Source organism: Caretta caretta, chromosome 17, assembly GCF_965140235.1.
Source record: "Caretta caretta isolate rCarCar2 chromosome 17, rCarCar1.hap1, whole genome shotgun sequence".
Classification (NCBI taxonomy): Eukaryota; Metazoa; Chordata; order Testudines; family Cheloniidae; genus Caretta; species Caretta caretta.
This window is the reverse complement of record NC_134222.1, coordinates 13,410,350-13,426,340: the sequence shown is the minus strand read 5'-3', so window position 1 is coordinate 13,426,340 and position 15,991 is coordinate 13,410,350. Positions and strand designations below refer to the sequence as shown.

General features: G+C 41.7%; 2 protein-coding genes across 4 annotated transcripts in view; one reads left to right on the top strand and one right to left on the bottom strand.

Annotated features, from left to right (window-relative positions):
- LOC125623967 (S-adenosyl-L-methionine-dependent tRNA 4-demethylwyosine synthase TYW1) overlaps nt 1-7,996 on the bottom strand; it is a 126,993-nt gene extending 118,997 nt beyond the window's left edge. The window contains exons 1-6 of one of the 3 annotated variants that reach the window (XM_048824164.2): nt 7,910-7,996; nt 6,662-6,958; nt 3,844-3,986; nt 2,887-3,027; nt 2,229-2,330; nt 1,308-1,502 (exon numbers count right to left, since the gene is read on the bottom strand). In XM_048824164.2, the coding sequence (XP_048680121.1) occupies nt 1,308-1,502; nt 2,229-2,330; nt 2,887-3,027; nt 3,844-3,986; nt 6,662-6,695 (615 nt within the window). In that variant the 5' untranslated portion in view covers nt 6,696-6,958; nt 7,910-7,996. Of the gene's footprint in view, nt 1-1,307; nt 1,503-2,228; nt 2,331-2,886; nt 3,028-3,843; nt 3,987-6,661; nt 6,959-7,289 lie in introns of all 3 variants that reach the window. The other 2 variants (XM_048824163.2, XM_075120771.1) reach the window with 2 other exon arrangements.
- An 83-nt stretch (nt 7,997-8,079) lies between these two features.
- On the top strand, nt 8,080-15,867 carry SBDS (SBDS ribosome maturation factor). Its single transcript, XM_048824172.2, has 5 exons — nt 8,080-8,305; nt 10,524-10,653; nt 11,810-12,010; nt 12,643-12,807; nt 13,591-15,867. The coding sequence occupies exons 1-5, from the start codon at nt 8,178-8,180 to the stop codon at nt 13,717-13,719; spliced, it is 753 nt and encodes a 250-aa protein (XP_048680129.1). The 5' UTR covers nt 8,080-8,177; the 3' UTR covers nt 13,720-15,867.
- Nucleotides 15,868-15,991: the final 124 nt, after the last annotated feature.

Here is a 15,991-nt window from a genome sequence, read left to right as displayed (position 1 = left end):
AAAACAGTATTGATATCACCACTGAGTCTGTCCAATTCAGGGTGCTAAACTGTAGAAAAGATGTGAACAAACTGGAGAGAGTCCAGAGGAGAGCAACAAAAATGATAAAAGGTTTAGAAAACCTGACCTGTGAGGAAAGGTTAAAAAAACCTGGGCATGTTTAGTCTTTACCAAAGAAGGCTGAGAAGGGACCCGATAACAGTCTTCAAATCTGTTCAGGGCTGTCCTAAAGAGGACTGTGTTCTCCGTGTCCACTTGAGGTCGGAGAAGTAGTAATGGGCTTAATCTGCAGCAAGGAAGATTTAGGTTAGGCATTAGGAAAAACTTTCTAACTCTAAGCATAGTTAAGCTCTGGAAAAGGTTTCCAAAGAAGGTTGTGGAATCTCCATCGCTAGAGGATTTTAAAAACAGGTTGGACAAACACTTGTCAGAGATGGTCTAAGTTTACCTGGTCCTGCTTCAGCACAGGACGCTGGATTCGATGACTTCTTGAGGTTCATTCCAGCCCTGTATTTCTAGGATTCTATAATAGATGTGTTTTAGGGGATAGTTTTTCATTTCACAGCATTTGCTAGTAATAACTAAACCTATGTATGTAGAATACCAGGTGTTGCCATCAGGCCATCAAGCACCGTACAAGTACATTAGTCTGATAAACTACATATTTTTTCTCTTTCTGATTTAGATAATCTCAGTCAGTTCATAAGGTTAAACACCATCAGACTATCACATAGTTGGCGAATATCAAGATGTACATGATCCAGTATAGTAAATGAAATGCAGAGAAAGGAGTACTTTAAAAAAGGGAAAGAGGCAATAAGTCAGTGGTTTATTTTGCTCTTTAAAAAACATACAGAACAGCCTCTGACAAAACAAATATAACAGCTTTATCTACTAATTACTGGTTTTAAAAGCCTGAAAATTCATTTCACAATGAGAGATTTACAAAATGTATTCTGTAAATATTACAAAGGCTGGGGATCAGAGTTACTATATAGTTTTACAAGTGTCTGAATTGCCATCCTGGGGAAAACAATCCACAGGTTAACATAGTACCAATAGGAATCATTCCTCTTCACTTTGAATGGGTGCTGCACTTGAAGGGGAGTTGGATCTGGCCTTAAATACTGCATCCTTTAAACATCTAATTTTCCAACTTCCTCTTAAAAGCAAGGAATCTCCAGAACACTAACTGCCTAACCTGAGCGGTGAAGAACACTATCAATCTCACTGATGTCTGCAGACACCGAAGATGCTTAGCAATTCTTCAGGATCAGAAAACAAAAATAAAATCCAGAGAAACTCACCGTGTTGTAGTGGTCCACATATAATGAATTTCCCAAGCCAAACACAGCGTATCTCATGCCTTTCAGATAGGTTTTACCAAACCTAAAGTCATTCACAGCCTCTTCTAACCATTTGCAGAACCATGCTGCATTTTCAGTTGGCTGTCCATCAGTGTAGGTAGCAACCAGAAACACACAAATATTTTTGCTGATTGCCTGAAGACAGCATAGCAGAGGAAAAGAATATTTTAAAGGGATGATCAGTGCATTTTCTAAAACAACTTTAATATTAGAGCGTCAGGAAGAGAATGTTATTGTCTTTTTAGAAGTCTAGGTATGAAGTCTAGGGCAGAAAACCCTAGGCATGAAGCTGGTAAATTCACTTTGTATAAACCATGGATTCAATAAATTGGGAAACTGTATTAATAAACATTTTGCCCCATACAGCATTTCCATTCAAAGATCTAAAGGAACTTTATGAACATTAACTAAATAAATCTCAACACCCCAGTGAAGTAGGGAAGAACTATTACTACTCCCAGACAGGACACTGAGGCAAGGACTTGAGAAATATCTCTGTCTTACTGAGAAAGCTTGCAGCAGAACCAAGAAAAGAACTCAGATCTCCCAGGATCATAGGTCTGTGTTCTAGACAGACTATCATTCTACCTCCTCTTAGAAAAGAAATAGCAAGTTGATGTCAAATAAGGGCTAATATTAAATTACTTCAAGGTGGTGTTTTAGGCTGTAAGAAGCCCAGCATTGAAGGTTCCCATTTACCCCAAAGATACACTCTTCAACACAAATCTTATGGGATTTGCAGAGAACTGGGGAAGGTCTGCAGGGAGATGCAGAAGAGATAAGACCTCTCAACAGACCCAGGGAATTGTTACATTTATATACTTTACCTCTCTAGGAAGGGGAAGAAAGAAAAATACTAACCTCTTCGGCTAGACAATCATCTGGATCATAGTTTCTCATGTTAATGATTTCTGCAGGCAAATTAAGGGAGAGAATAGCTTCAGCAAGAATTGTTGCAAATCCCTGGAGAGAGAGACATGGAAAGGCTTTATCTGCAATAATCCAACCGAAGGAAGAGCCAAACAAATTCAAGAGAGGGCGTTAGAAACTCACAAACCTTTTAACAAGAAGCTGATATTTCATATGGCTATCACGGACAGAAATAGAACAAAGACAACTATAAAACACACATTTTCTTTTTTTAAAAGTGAAGTGCATTTGGTTTTGGAAAAAGTGAGTATTTCTACAGACACACAAAAATCACTCAACTTTAATCAGTTTTTGTCTTTGTCAGTGAAACATTATAAAGCAGAATCTCTCCACACAAGAGGAGTTTAAAGTGACACCAACAGATTAATAGAGTATATTTTAAAGGGTTCATGTAATAACCCTTAGATTTTTCAAGATGAATAATTATTTAAAAACTAATTTCCTCTTCACTTTTTTCATTGTATTGGACAACAAAAACCTAGTCAATTTCACTTTCAGGTTCTTGGACAATGCACTGTTTGCAAGCCAAAGTTACACTTCAATAACATTTTGAATTAACTTTGTCCAAGTAGAATAAAGTTACTTTTACCTTAGCAGTGCCAGTCTGAGAGCCATAGAAAACCTTCACCCCAGCAACATAAACCTCCTTCGTCTTTGGCATTGTATATCCATTTATTAGCACATCTTTTGTTACTTTAGATGGAGTTAGCTTCTGGGTGGATTTTTCATCCTACAAAACAATTGTAGTATCCCAATCTTACCCCTTTCAAACTCATCTTAAGCTAGTTTTCACATAAAATGCAAACCACCTGGTCAGATCTTCAGCATTAGGTTGGTGAGCGCTAGCAAATGTAACAGTGATCATTTTTAGAGTTACAACTGGCCCATAAAAACAATCAAACTAGCAACCTCTCATTTAAATAAGCCATGTTTCTGTAATCTTATCTCAGACTATAGGGCGTGACTTGATCACAGCAGGTGTCTGAAGACATGCCTTCCTCCCATCCCACATATCTACACACTTCACCCACATACACAACTGAATATTTTATTAGGGAGTTTTTACCCTCTTGAATGGCATACTCCTGCTCCTAGTGAAATCATGGAATTTTTATCATTAACTTCAATGGGAACAGGACTTGATTCTAAAACATCAGGTGTAAGCAGCTGGCAGAGATAGGATTCTACATTTGAAAAAGTGCTGGCCCCGTCCAGAATGTCAAATCTTCACATAACAAACAGAAGCGATTATGTGAGATCAATTCACATGTCGGTTACAAAGCAGTAAAATATTCAGCAGGTATACTTTTGATATATTTCTAACACACTTCAAGTACTATGATTTTCGAGTATGCTAAGCCACATTTAAACTTTAAGAAGTTAGGACTTGCACGTGGCCTAGAGTGGACTACACTGAAATGAAATGCCACATTCCCACATCAAAGTGGGATACATTTCAGTAGTAATCAAAGGATTACTGTTGTAACACTCTGGGATACTTCCAGTTGAAAGACTATAAATGCTAGAAGTGTGAAGTCTCAGTTACCTGCTTTTTGGCTTTGGTGGTAATGAACTGAAAGCAGATCCAAATACCGATGCCAAAAGCTGCACAAGAGTAGATGTAAAACCTGTTTAGCCATAAGGACATCAGATGAGTGTAGAAGAAGCTCCATGTATCCCCTGATGCATCTAAAATGAGAATAAATCATGACTGCCCTCTTCCAACTCAGCAAAAGCAGCAGTAGTTTCCTTCATCAACCATTTTAAAAAAGCAACACACGCACACACAGCATCTACCAGTCTCATGACCTTAACTATTCTCAGTCTCCAGATCACGCAATGACAGGCAGAAATTGAAATGGCTTTTGACTATGGACACAACCATTATAAATGAATTAGGGACTAGCTGGCCTTTCACCCAGTAAGATACTGCTGCATAGACCGAGCATAACTACATTCTCATATGCAGGCCAAAGCCTTGGACTGTTACATGACATCCTAAGTTTCAACAACATAGCTCTGGTGCGCTTAGTCTTAAACATGTTCTATGCCATTATAAAAAAAAAAAAAGAGGAGTCCAGTGGCACCTTAAAGGCTAACAGATTTATTTGGGCATAAGCTTTCGTGGTTAAAAAACCACTGCAGATGAATCTGAAGAAGTGGGGTTTTTACCCACGAAAGCTTATGCCCAAAATAAATCTGTTAGTCTTTAAGGTGCCCCCGGACTCCTCGTTGTTTTTGTGGATACAGACTAACACGGCTATCCTTCTGATACTTGTGCCATTATAGACTCTTAAGAATTAATACAGTCTTAATGCAAAAGCCAAACTTCATCTCATTGGCCTCAGTCTTGCAACAAATCCAATGAGTGCAAAACCTTGCACCTATATAGAGCTCTGCTGACTTCAAAGAGCTCAGTGCAGGATTAGAACCATTACAAACTGCTCAAATTATACAAGTTTTAATAAACTGTGTATCAAGACATGCTTAATATTTTGATTAAACTGAACATACTTTATCAGCATTATACAAGGCGCATAACCACAAGGTTTTTATTTAAAAACAGGATTAGCTTTTAAAGTATAGTATTAAGAGCAATATACGTTACAGTGTAGTAAACAGTACTACTTCCCCATTCTCTGTCTTTACTGGTTATGTGCAAAATGTTCAAAGGCTTAAAGATCATAAGCTAACAAAATAAGACTAACTCATTAAATTAATTCTTTCTGAAGAGCAGGGATTGAGCATTCACATTATTACTTCTCATGCTCCTAACTGGGCTCCAACATCATGACTCTAATAGGTACTGGAGTCTGAGATCAGGTCTGCTATCCAACAAAAGAGTGCAAGTAAGGGAAAGGAAAGTTTCTTGGAAACTGAATGCAAAATATTTGGTTTTCTCAGCAACCTCCATTGGGAATAGTCATAAGACTTCTCACACTGATTGTCAGCTCACTTGTTAATTCATTGCCCCAATTCCACGGCTGGCCAGCCTTGCCTAGCATTTCAATCAGAATGAGCTACTTGAAAGGAAAGAAATGAGGAGCCACTGAGACAGCAGTCTGTAACCAGAGCCAACCCTACAAGCAGCTGCCTGTCAGAGGCCAGAGTTGTAGTACAGACAATGCTGGAGACCAGAAAATGTTTGTGAAAATCACTGTGAGCAACAGATGTTTTCCAATATTCTTGAAGCAGCAAAAACCCAAAAAGCTTGTCTAGATGGAAATTTGCACCAGTGTGACTACACAGATGTAACCACACAATTGCAAATTGCCCTAATCTAAACAAGCCCTTTAGAATCAGCTCAGTTAATAAACTAGTTTCCAAGGTCCACAACCAAACCAGGAGCGCCAGGCAAATAAAAGCTTAGCCTAGCCTTCCTTGGAACAAAAATGCCTTTTTGGTAAAAGGGATATCTAAAAAAACATATGTTTTCCTAGAAGTCTGGAGACCTCGGTACTATTCCCTGCTCTACCAGTGGCTTGATATTTCATCTGTAACAAGTCTCCTTCTCAACCTCTCTGCTCTCATTCCCACTCTTTGTAAAATGGGGATAATGTCGCTTACCCACTGAAGCAAGGCCAGAGAGGGTAACTCTTCAAACAAAAAGGTTTATTAGACTCTCAGCTTTGAATCCAAATAATCCTCTGGGTCAAGGTTTTATTGCAACAGTTTCTAATTCAATCCCACCTAAAAGCAATCTGGCCAAAATCTCTAATTACCCTCCTCCCATGCAGAAAACTCATAACCCCAAAGATAACCCCTCCCGTTCCTCACTGCTCCCAGTCACACATACCTTCCCTTTATGGAGTTTAGATACACTCAGCTGCCTGTAATTAACACCCTTGAACCCTGGCTGGAAATTAACACCCAAAAGCCAAGGCTATTAGCTGGCTCAGAGATGCTTCCCCCAGGGGCACCACCGGAGAAGGGTGTAGCAATAATTCAGGGTTACCTTCATATTATTGTTTCTTACATTTCTCTGATACTAACAGATTTCACTTTGGGTGTTTCCATCAGAGACATGTTCCAAACTCATTTCTATCTGTAAAGCCAGCCTGCACTCGGGTGGTCCCAGCAGCCCTAAGGTTTTAAGATATTGGTCACAGGGGTCACCCCTTCCAGGCTTGGCACTAATTTGACCCCTTTTTAAAAGAATAAGCAACCGAGCGTATGACGCACTCAGAACTAAAAGCGGCAAGTGAGCGAGCCCGTTCCCACCTTGCTGGGAGCAGCAGGATAACAGGCTATTCCTGATGTGTGATGGCTAAATCAGTATCATTTCAGTTTAATAGGAGATATGTCCTCTGTCAGGGCACTAGTAACAACGATCTCACTAGGTCTCTCCACACAATAGTACTTACCCATGGCATGAGCATCAGCACAAGCAGCTGGCATAGTTAAGACCTGAAACACCAGCCAAAAATTCAGTATTCCAGAGAGTGATGTGGCAATTTGCAGCTACTCTTCTACGTCTTAGGTAACAAACTTAACTGAGACAGAGAAATCCACAGGAGCGGCTGGGGGCAGCCATGCTGTTTGCAGAGGGATGCTGGGAGGTTTTTTCTCCTTCCTCCCCACTTCACTTCATAGATTGCTACTCATGAAAAGAAAGCTACACAGAGCTCAGGGCTGGTGTGGCAGTGTTTTCTTCCTCATGCCTAGAAAACAAAAACACAGGCGATCACAAACACTCTAAACATTTACAGTCATAGAAAAACAATCTCTCATACGCAAACCATCAGATTGGCAGTGCCACTTCACCGGGCTAAAGAAAGGGGACACTAAAATAATACAGTAAAGACAATCACGGCGGGGGGGGGGGGGGGAGAGCAGCCGATCCTACACACACCCCACACACGCGGTCGCATAGAAACCGAATGCCACGAACAGTCACAGAAACACACTGAAGCACAGAGCGACAGGCAGAAACGCAGCCCGCCCGGGAAACACGCCGTGCTACAGAAAAACACAGAGCCAGGCCACTCTCACCCCCGTCTCCGACACAATCACGGGAACACCGTCCCCCACGCCAGCCGGCCCTCTGGAGCATTTCACTGCTGTCGAGGAACCCCACCCAGGAGCCACTGGCATCCATGCCCCAGAGAAGGGAGGCACGCGGCCAAGACGTCACGGTGATGGGCGCGCGGGCTGACTGGGTGTGAGCTCCTCCGGCGGGGCCGGTCTCTCTGCCGCCTCCGCAGCACCCTGTCCGTTGACGGCGCTCCGGCCATAACCGCGGTGCGATGCGCTCATATGAATGCACCATCACGGCGGTGTGGTCCGCTGGGGTCTGGTGTGTGGCTCAGGGGGTGGCCCGCTGCCACGGAGGGCCCATGGCGGGATGACACTCCCTGACAGGCCGCGTCCTGCCCCCTAGGTCCGGGGGGCTGGGGGCAGGCCCGGGTGCGCCTCAGGGGAACCGTGCACGGCGGGGCCGGCTCGGGGCAATGCTTTCAAACCGCCCCTCTCCCGGGCGCCGGGGCAGGCACGATCAGACCCCCCCCCCCCCCCCAGCGTGCCGCGGCGCTGTGAGAGCCCCGCGCCGGGAGCCGTGGCCTGGCGCCCTCCCGCCCCCGGGAAGACTGGGCCCCTGGGAGGGGGGAACTGACCCCACGCGCGAGGAGAAGTCACACCCGCGCGCGCGCACACACCCCCACACCGCGCGCTCTTCTCCCTGTGCGGCCGCTGCCCCGGAACCCTTGATTCGCGGGCTGCGTTTCCCGCCCCGGACGCCTTTCGGCGGCCCCTCGAGCCGCCTGTTTCCGGAGCTGCGCCGACGTCACAAGCGGGGGCGGTGGTTAATAGCCGTGGCGCAGCGCCGCTTGTTGACAGGCTTCCATTCCGGTCTCCGCCGCCTGACGGGCCCCCTGCGCCGCCATGTCCATCTTCACCCCCACCAACCAGATCCGCCTCACCAACGTGGCCGTGGTGCGGACCCGGCGCGCTGGGAAGCGCTTCGAGATCGCCTGCTACCGCAACAAAGTCATGGGCTGGCGGAGCGGGGCGTGAGTACAGGCTGGGGCGGGGGCTGCAGGGTTGTGGGGAGGAGGGAGATCTGGGGGCAAAGAGGGCTGAGGCAGGTGCAGGGCTGCTGGGGAGTCCGGTGTGGGTGCAGGGCTGGGAGGCGGGTGAGGGCCCGGGGAGACGTTTGAGGTGGGACCCCCCTCGCTGGGGGGTTTCTGAAGGGGAGGAGACTCGGATGTCTGGGGCGGAGGGGGGTGGATGCCCCAGGCGGTGCTGGGAAGCGGTGCCTGCCAACATCCAGCTCCTAGTGAAATGGACCAGGTCAGGCCCTTCCCCCGGCTGGGCTGACTGACCAGTACCCTACTCCTCTAGCTGGTGCCAACGCTTACAGAGCGGGGGTGACCTGCCCTCATCCTACTCCAGGAGCGATTCCCACCCAGGCATTGGGGGAGGGGTTCGCAGCATGCAGGGAAGCTAGGAGTTGGCTCTGCCCTGAGTTACTGAGGGGGGTCTGAAAATACCAATCCTGTCTACATGGGGGCTCTCTGGAATTTGAAGAGTCCATGCTCATAAGTTAAAGCATGTAGATGCTCTCATTCAGGAGTAAACACTGCTTTAGTTTCCCGTAACTAAGTGTGGCCTACACTCAGGCTGTGTCTACATTACCACTTATGTTGGTATAAGTCAGCCTCTGAGTGACATAAGTTGCATGGAGCTAAGCACTGCTGTGAACAGCACTGTCGGTGGGAGAGCTTTTTCCACTGACATAGCTGCCACCGCTTGTTGTAGGTGGATTAATTAAATCCATGGGAGAGGTCTCTCCTGTCTGCTTTGAGCGGCTACACTAGAGAGTTTACAGTGGCACTCTCAAGTGTAGCCATAGCCTTAAAAGTTAGGCTGAGGTAGCTACATCACTCAGGGGTGTGAAAAAACACACCCTTGAGTGTTGCAGTTTTGTCAAGGGAAGAATGCTTCTATCAACCTAGCTACTGTCAACAGGGGAGGTGGTGTTCCTTCATTGATTAGAAAAAAACCCTTCTGTTGGCGTAGGCTGCATCTATGCCGTGGGGTTATGCCAGTATAGTCTCCTGGATCCTCCTTGAATCCTTCCTTGCCCTTTGAAGGTATCTTCACACCTTTAGTTTATTTGCCTTTAACTTTTCTAAGAGTCCTCCTAGCTTCTACATGAGGAAGTGTCCCTCCTTTGAACCTGTTGCTCCTTCTCTTCTTCTTGTGAATGTTGTTTTACTTCAGGATTTAGAAATACTCTGTTGCTACTGCCAGTTTTGACTGCTCTTATTTGGAAAATATTGATTTGTTTTGTGTGTTGCAATGTTTGTAGTGAGGCTTGCAGTTGGCAGTACTTGTTTTATGTTTCTGCACCACTAATGTTGAAGAGGCAACAGCGGTTTGAGAATAAAGACCTGTCCCTGCAGTCACTATCAATCTAAAACTCTTATTTTGAATGTCTTTTTCTCTGGGATTTATATTATCCCAATCGGCATAATGTTTGAGAGCCTATTGAGAATCTTTTCTATTTCATTGTCTCAACCATGTTTTTTCTTTAGTTTCTCTGAATAGCTACGGGTTTAACTTCAAAAAAAATCAAAGACTAGTCCCACAAAATTAATATTTTATGTCATATTTGGAGTCCTAAAGGAACATTAATGGCTGCACCGACTTAACTAGCCATTGCTTAACCCCAGCATCTAAATTTTTTTTTTGTGAAAACCAACTCTTAAAATCAATGTTGACATTTTTTAAAATTCCAGTGAAAATAGTTCTCTGTAAACAAACATTCTGCAGTGCATGCAGTACAAATGTTTCAGCATTGAGAATCAAAATGAGACCAACTTAACTGATTTTCATGGTCCCAGTTGCAAGAAGTGATGAAAGTAAACAAGCAGTATAAACTAGAGGAGAAATACATTGGATGTTAAAATTCTTTCCTTTTTAACAACCAATGTGGTAATAGTAATCTAGAAAGGAAATTTGTTTCTCCTTTAAGTCACTTGCTGGTGTCCTCTTAAGAAGTTGGTAATGAATTAACCAGTCCATAAAGCTACAATTAGGTTTACTGAGGGCCCCAAACAACATTCCTCTTGGTGAGAAAGTCCAACAGCTGCCCACACTCAAGTTCCCAGCTTCCACTAATTGGTGCCCTAGCCTCAGACAGAGTAGCAACCACAAGACTACTCCCTGCTAGTTAATACTATGCTTGCATGTTTTCTGATTGTGAATACAATTGTTATTTACCAGTGAAAAAGACATTGATGAAGTTCTACAGACCAATACGGTATTTGTAAACGTCTCTAAAGGTCAAGTTGCAAAGAAGGAAGATCTCCTCAAAGCTTTTGGAACTGATGACCAAACAGAAATCTGCAAGATGGTAGGTCCTCCATACATGAAAGCATAGAGTTAACACACCTTATTGTGAATCACAGAAGCTTCTAGCCATCCTCCATTAAAATTTAGCTAACTGAATCTCCATCTGTCAATTGATGCTGTTAGAGATTAATGAATTTTCTAGTATATTACATGGTGGTGGGTTTTTTGAATTATTGATCAGGTTTGGGTAAACACATTCTTTCCCTTCTCTTTGGAAATAAAGTGCTTTAAATCTGTGGTCTTCAGCACCACTTTGTGCTTGTCTTGTGAACAAAGCAGGGTCCTATCAGATCAGTCGACTGATAGGGGATGTCCGTGCAATGCCTAGTTGCTATAGACAAGTGTGTTGCTGATTCAGTCAAGGATACATTTCTCTTTCAGTCGCTACTGAACCAGCTTCCTGGTGGGGAGGGAAGGGGCATTCTTCTGATACCTGATCTTTCCAGTGAGAGATTTATAAAACTGAGTTCTGACCCTTGCACTTTTTATATAGCATCATTAGGATGCATTGTCCTTTACATACATGTCAGAAGCAAAGTCCCTGTCCCAAAGAACTTTAGACCAATTTCTACTGGAAGATAGGGATGGAGGGAGAGAGGTAATAGTTTTGTTTCACACATGTTTTGATCCAAAGGATTTTTTAGTTATAGTGGTGTATTTATGATGTAAAAGGAATGAGTGGGGGTGAATAGTTAATCTGCATTTTTAATCAAACAAGATATTCAGTAATGCTGTTTATTTTGAAATAGTTTCAGTGTTCAAGATAAACCTGTTATGATTTATTTTTTTTGGTTCCCTTGTTGGTACACGTATATAAACTGTTAACTTCACTTGTAGGATTTGACCCTTATCTTAAAAACACTAGTTTCTTTTTTATAGTTTGATGAAACAAGCATTACACTTTTGCGTTAGGGTTTTTTGTATTATGAAAAAACTCTAAGGTTATACTTGACATGCTGCAGAATAACCTAATCAAATTAAATATATATACACTATTTTTATATATAATATACATATGGTATGTCTTAGCTTTGTGTGTGTGTGTGTGTAACTGTTACTTTGAAAACAAATCAATAACTTTCCCAGAGCTAGGACTTCTATTCCTCAGTCAAATATGTATTTAATAGAATTTTTCATTCTTGATTAATCACGTCTAGATTTTAACAAAAGGGGAGTTGCAGGTGTCTGACAAAGAGCGACACACACAATTGGAGCAGATGTTTAGAGATATTGCAACTATTGTCGCTGAGAAATGTGTGAATCCTGAAACAAAGAGGCCATACACAGTAATTCTTATAGAAAGAGCCATGAAGGATATCCACTATTCTGTTAAACCAAACAAGAGTACCAAACAGCAGGTCAGTATCACTCCCCAAAAATTCTGTTTAAACTTAAAATTTTGTATGCAGTTTCATTATTAACATCCACAGGAGTCACTTGAGCCTAAATCTAAGGATGGTAGGTAAGCATTGTTTGACACAGAGGTGGCACAGGAGCTGAATGTCAGAAAGAAACATATGTTCTGAAACTTTGTAATTTGGTTTGTATCTGCCCATGAAACAAAGAAAGGGAAACAAACTACAGATTATTAAAACAGCAGCAACATTGGGTGTAAAACAAAAGCAAGAATACTCAACGCTCATGCTGTCGTCTTACCTCTTGTTCAGTGGGACAGTGTGTTTATCCTTAATTTTAAATGTCCTGGCTTTTATAGTTTCGATATAACCACCTTGTTTAACATTTCCAGCTTTTCTGACACCTTAAGTCCAATGCCAGCAATACTTTAACATAAAAAGGCAGATCTTCTCAATAATCAGTTCTAATAATATACCAAATGTATTCCTGGAGAATTCCAGGGGATGGTAACAAGGAATGTTTCTGGAGCATCTATAAGCTGTTGTAAATAATGCTCAGTCTGAGTGGGATGTGGTGCTATGTAAATAACAAATGAGTATAAGTGAATTTCATTTGTAGTTAATGTCTTTTGCAGGCTTTGGAAGTGATCAGACAGTTAAAGGAGACTATGCAGATTGAGCGGGCTCACATGAGACTGCGGTTTATTCTCCCAGCAAAAGAGGGCAAGAAGCTAAAAGAGAAGCTCAAACCACTGATCAAAGTTATAGAGAGTGAAGACTTCGATGAGCAGTTAGAAATTGTAAGAATCTAGTTTCCATAGTTAATTTGTCTACATTTAGTTGCTGTCTTTTGAAAGCTACATGTAAAACCTGTGTTTGGGTTAGCTGAAATTGAACTAAAGTGCTGAAATCTGAATTAATCAGATGCATAATTTAAATGTTTTGGGTTTTGTTTTGGTATTTTAATTCTTCATGGTCTTAGTGACTGCTTTCAAGCCTTGCAAGGCTCAGGACTGTCAGAACACTTACTTGAGGAATGAGAGTTCTTAACCAGCAGGCATGACTCGGTTATCTTCCTGTACCCATATTTGTTGTAGAATTACTGCTCAAACTTAAAGTATAATGCAGCAACTTTTAGTGAGTGCTATGTTTAACATCCTCATTTTGCCAGTCCCCTATATGTTAGGATGTTAAATTTTCATTATCTTATGGTGCATGTGTTTTGCACTGTATCTTACTGCAATTCAGTTCTGACAGTACTGTAATTTATTTAAAAGGTATTCCCCCAAAATAATAAAACAATGTGTAATTAGTAATACTTTGGGATACGTACAACAGACTGGGCTGCTTCTGCAATTTCACTGCTGCATTATCAGCAAGTCAAGCATCAGCAGGTGGAGTTGCAAAACTCCCTTAAAGAAAAGATGGATCTATGGGGATTGATTAAATATAGGCTTTTAGGAATGTGGAAAAGCTTTCTTCAGGCCTATTGGGTCAGTCATCTCTGTATATTAAAATGCCATTGGAGAAAAGGAAACAGTGTAGGCTAAAATCTTCACTGATTGATATGTAAAATGTTTCAGGTGTGCCTCGTTGACCCAGGCTGCTTCAGGGAGATAGATGAACTGATCCGGTGTGAGACTAAAGGGAAAGGCTCGCTTGAAGTACTCAGTTTGAAAGATGTGGAAGAAGGAGATGAAAAGTTTGAATAAAACCCTTCATCAACCTCACTTTTGTGGTAAACACTTAATAGGTAGACTTAAGCCACCTCATTCTGTTACTTTTGTTTTTCCAACCTATTGCTGCCAAATAACTGCTGTCACTAGTTCTATTTGAGATTTTTCTATGCCACGTTTCCTTGCATCTGTCTGGGTAACAAGTGCCTTTTTAATAAAGAGGTGTTTTGAGTGTTCAGTTTGCACTAAGGACAAAGCTATAGGATTTAACAGTGAAAGGCTATACTAGCTTTTGTTTTGGTGTGGGTATTGATTATCAGTAGTCACTGGTGCTATCCAGTGGGCCAAGTCCTTTTCCCTTTAATTTAGTGCTGGGTGGAAGACTGCATATATCCCAGAGAGGCTTATTGTGTATGAGGAGAAACATGCACAGGCAAGTGAATTAAATGAAGTGTCACTTAAACCAGTGCACAGAGTTAGTGTGTACAATATTAACCTTGTTTAATGGCAACATAAGTAGATGTGACCTAGACTGCCACATGCTACTGCTAGAGAACTTTAGCCATTTTCAAATAGACCATTCTTCTATATTATTCATGGGACACATGCAAAATATACATTCTAACTTGGGGGGAAAAAAGTGTTCCCCTAATTCATTCTTTCAACTACAAATGAATTATAATATATACTTATATTTATAGGATCTGGCACAAGTGTAGTAGTCTTCTATGCTTCTGTGAGGCTGAAGCTGTGCTTCCACAATCTGCAAAAACTCACTGCTAAAATAAACCTGATCTATTCTAGATCAAGGTATCTGCTCACTGAGATTTTCCACTGCTAGAAGTTGTATGTTCCTTTTCTCATCAAAGATAAAAGCCAAAATGCTTTCAACTTCTCTAGTATTGTCATTTTAGACCCTTTGTATGTTTTGGTGATGTCCACACACACACACTTTCTATCAACTAACCTGCTGCAGAAGATATAGCACTCTAAACTATTTTCTTGCTAAAATTACAGTACAGTTTTTTCAAACTAGATAGTGTATGAATAATACAGCTAAGCAGCTCCAAGGGATGCATTCATACTTCCTGAGAGAGAATACAAAATAGCGGGAAAAGAGAATAAATGATACTAACTCACCTACCCATCCATAGATAGTTCAAGGATAAACATGGAGTTTAAATAGTGCCCCTGTAATTAAACAACTTCTGACAGCGTACAATGCAGCAAAACATGCATTAGTTGTTTGGTACAATTTCTGTTTCCTAGTTTTAGGGGATGAGCAAGTACACTGGTCACTTGCTGACTCCTAGAGCTAAGCTGCATATGTATTTTGTGATGAAGTTGTCAGCTGTCCTCTGATTTGATGCATACATTTTCTGCAAAGACTTAGATGTTCTTAGTTTATAACTACAACAAACATACTGTTAACACATAAGTACCTAGCAAAGCCCCTCTATCCCCCTCTCAGGCATTTACCTTCCCTTTAGTCTTACAGCCTGAGCTTGTTCACAGTTCAGATTACAGGGGAGGCTAATAATAAATTTAGAAGTACTTAAGTTGCATTGGAGTTTAAGTCCCACTGACAGTCAATGGGATATGGGCTCCTTAGTCATTAAGCATTTTGAAAATTGAAATTACCTGTGTGATTTTGCTGCTATGTCTCCTTATATGGACACACACTAGACTAAGTAGCTATACCTAAACTATGTTAAGACATTGATTGTGCTAATATTTGAGTACTAAAGATACTCATCAGTACTAATATCCCATTGAGATTAATTGGGCAATTCATTAGTTGCATTTAGTGTTTTGGGTTGCCTGCAGCTGTAGCCATCACTGCATCCATAATTAGAGCTGGTTTTTCTTTAGTGATAAAGCTTAGCTTCTGAAGAGCAAACTTGGGAGCTAGCAAGAGAATGAGATGAGTTGTAATAATTTAGTAGAAGCCAGTTCACAAACTGGTTAATAGTGGGGGAAGTCTGAGCCTGTAAAGCCTTCTCTAGGATATGGGTGAGTTTTTTCAGGTTTTTTCTGTAGAGGGAGTTCTTTTTTGATCTTTTTGTAATTTATGTACAGTTGGTTTGTTTAGTATTTATGGGTCAGGAAGAAGGGCTGACAAGTATCAAAACAAATCTTATTAAAGTTGACTATCACTTGTGGTGGTTTTCAGTTCTGCTTCAACACCTGTACTTCCTTGCACAATGTTTTCCTGAATATGGATATAATTCACATTTCAAAAAGATACATGTAGAGGTTTTACAATTGTCATCTTACTGTTTAGAGAATAAGCAAGTTAAGTAAGGAA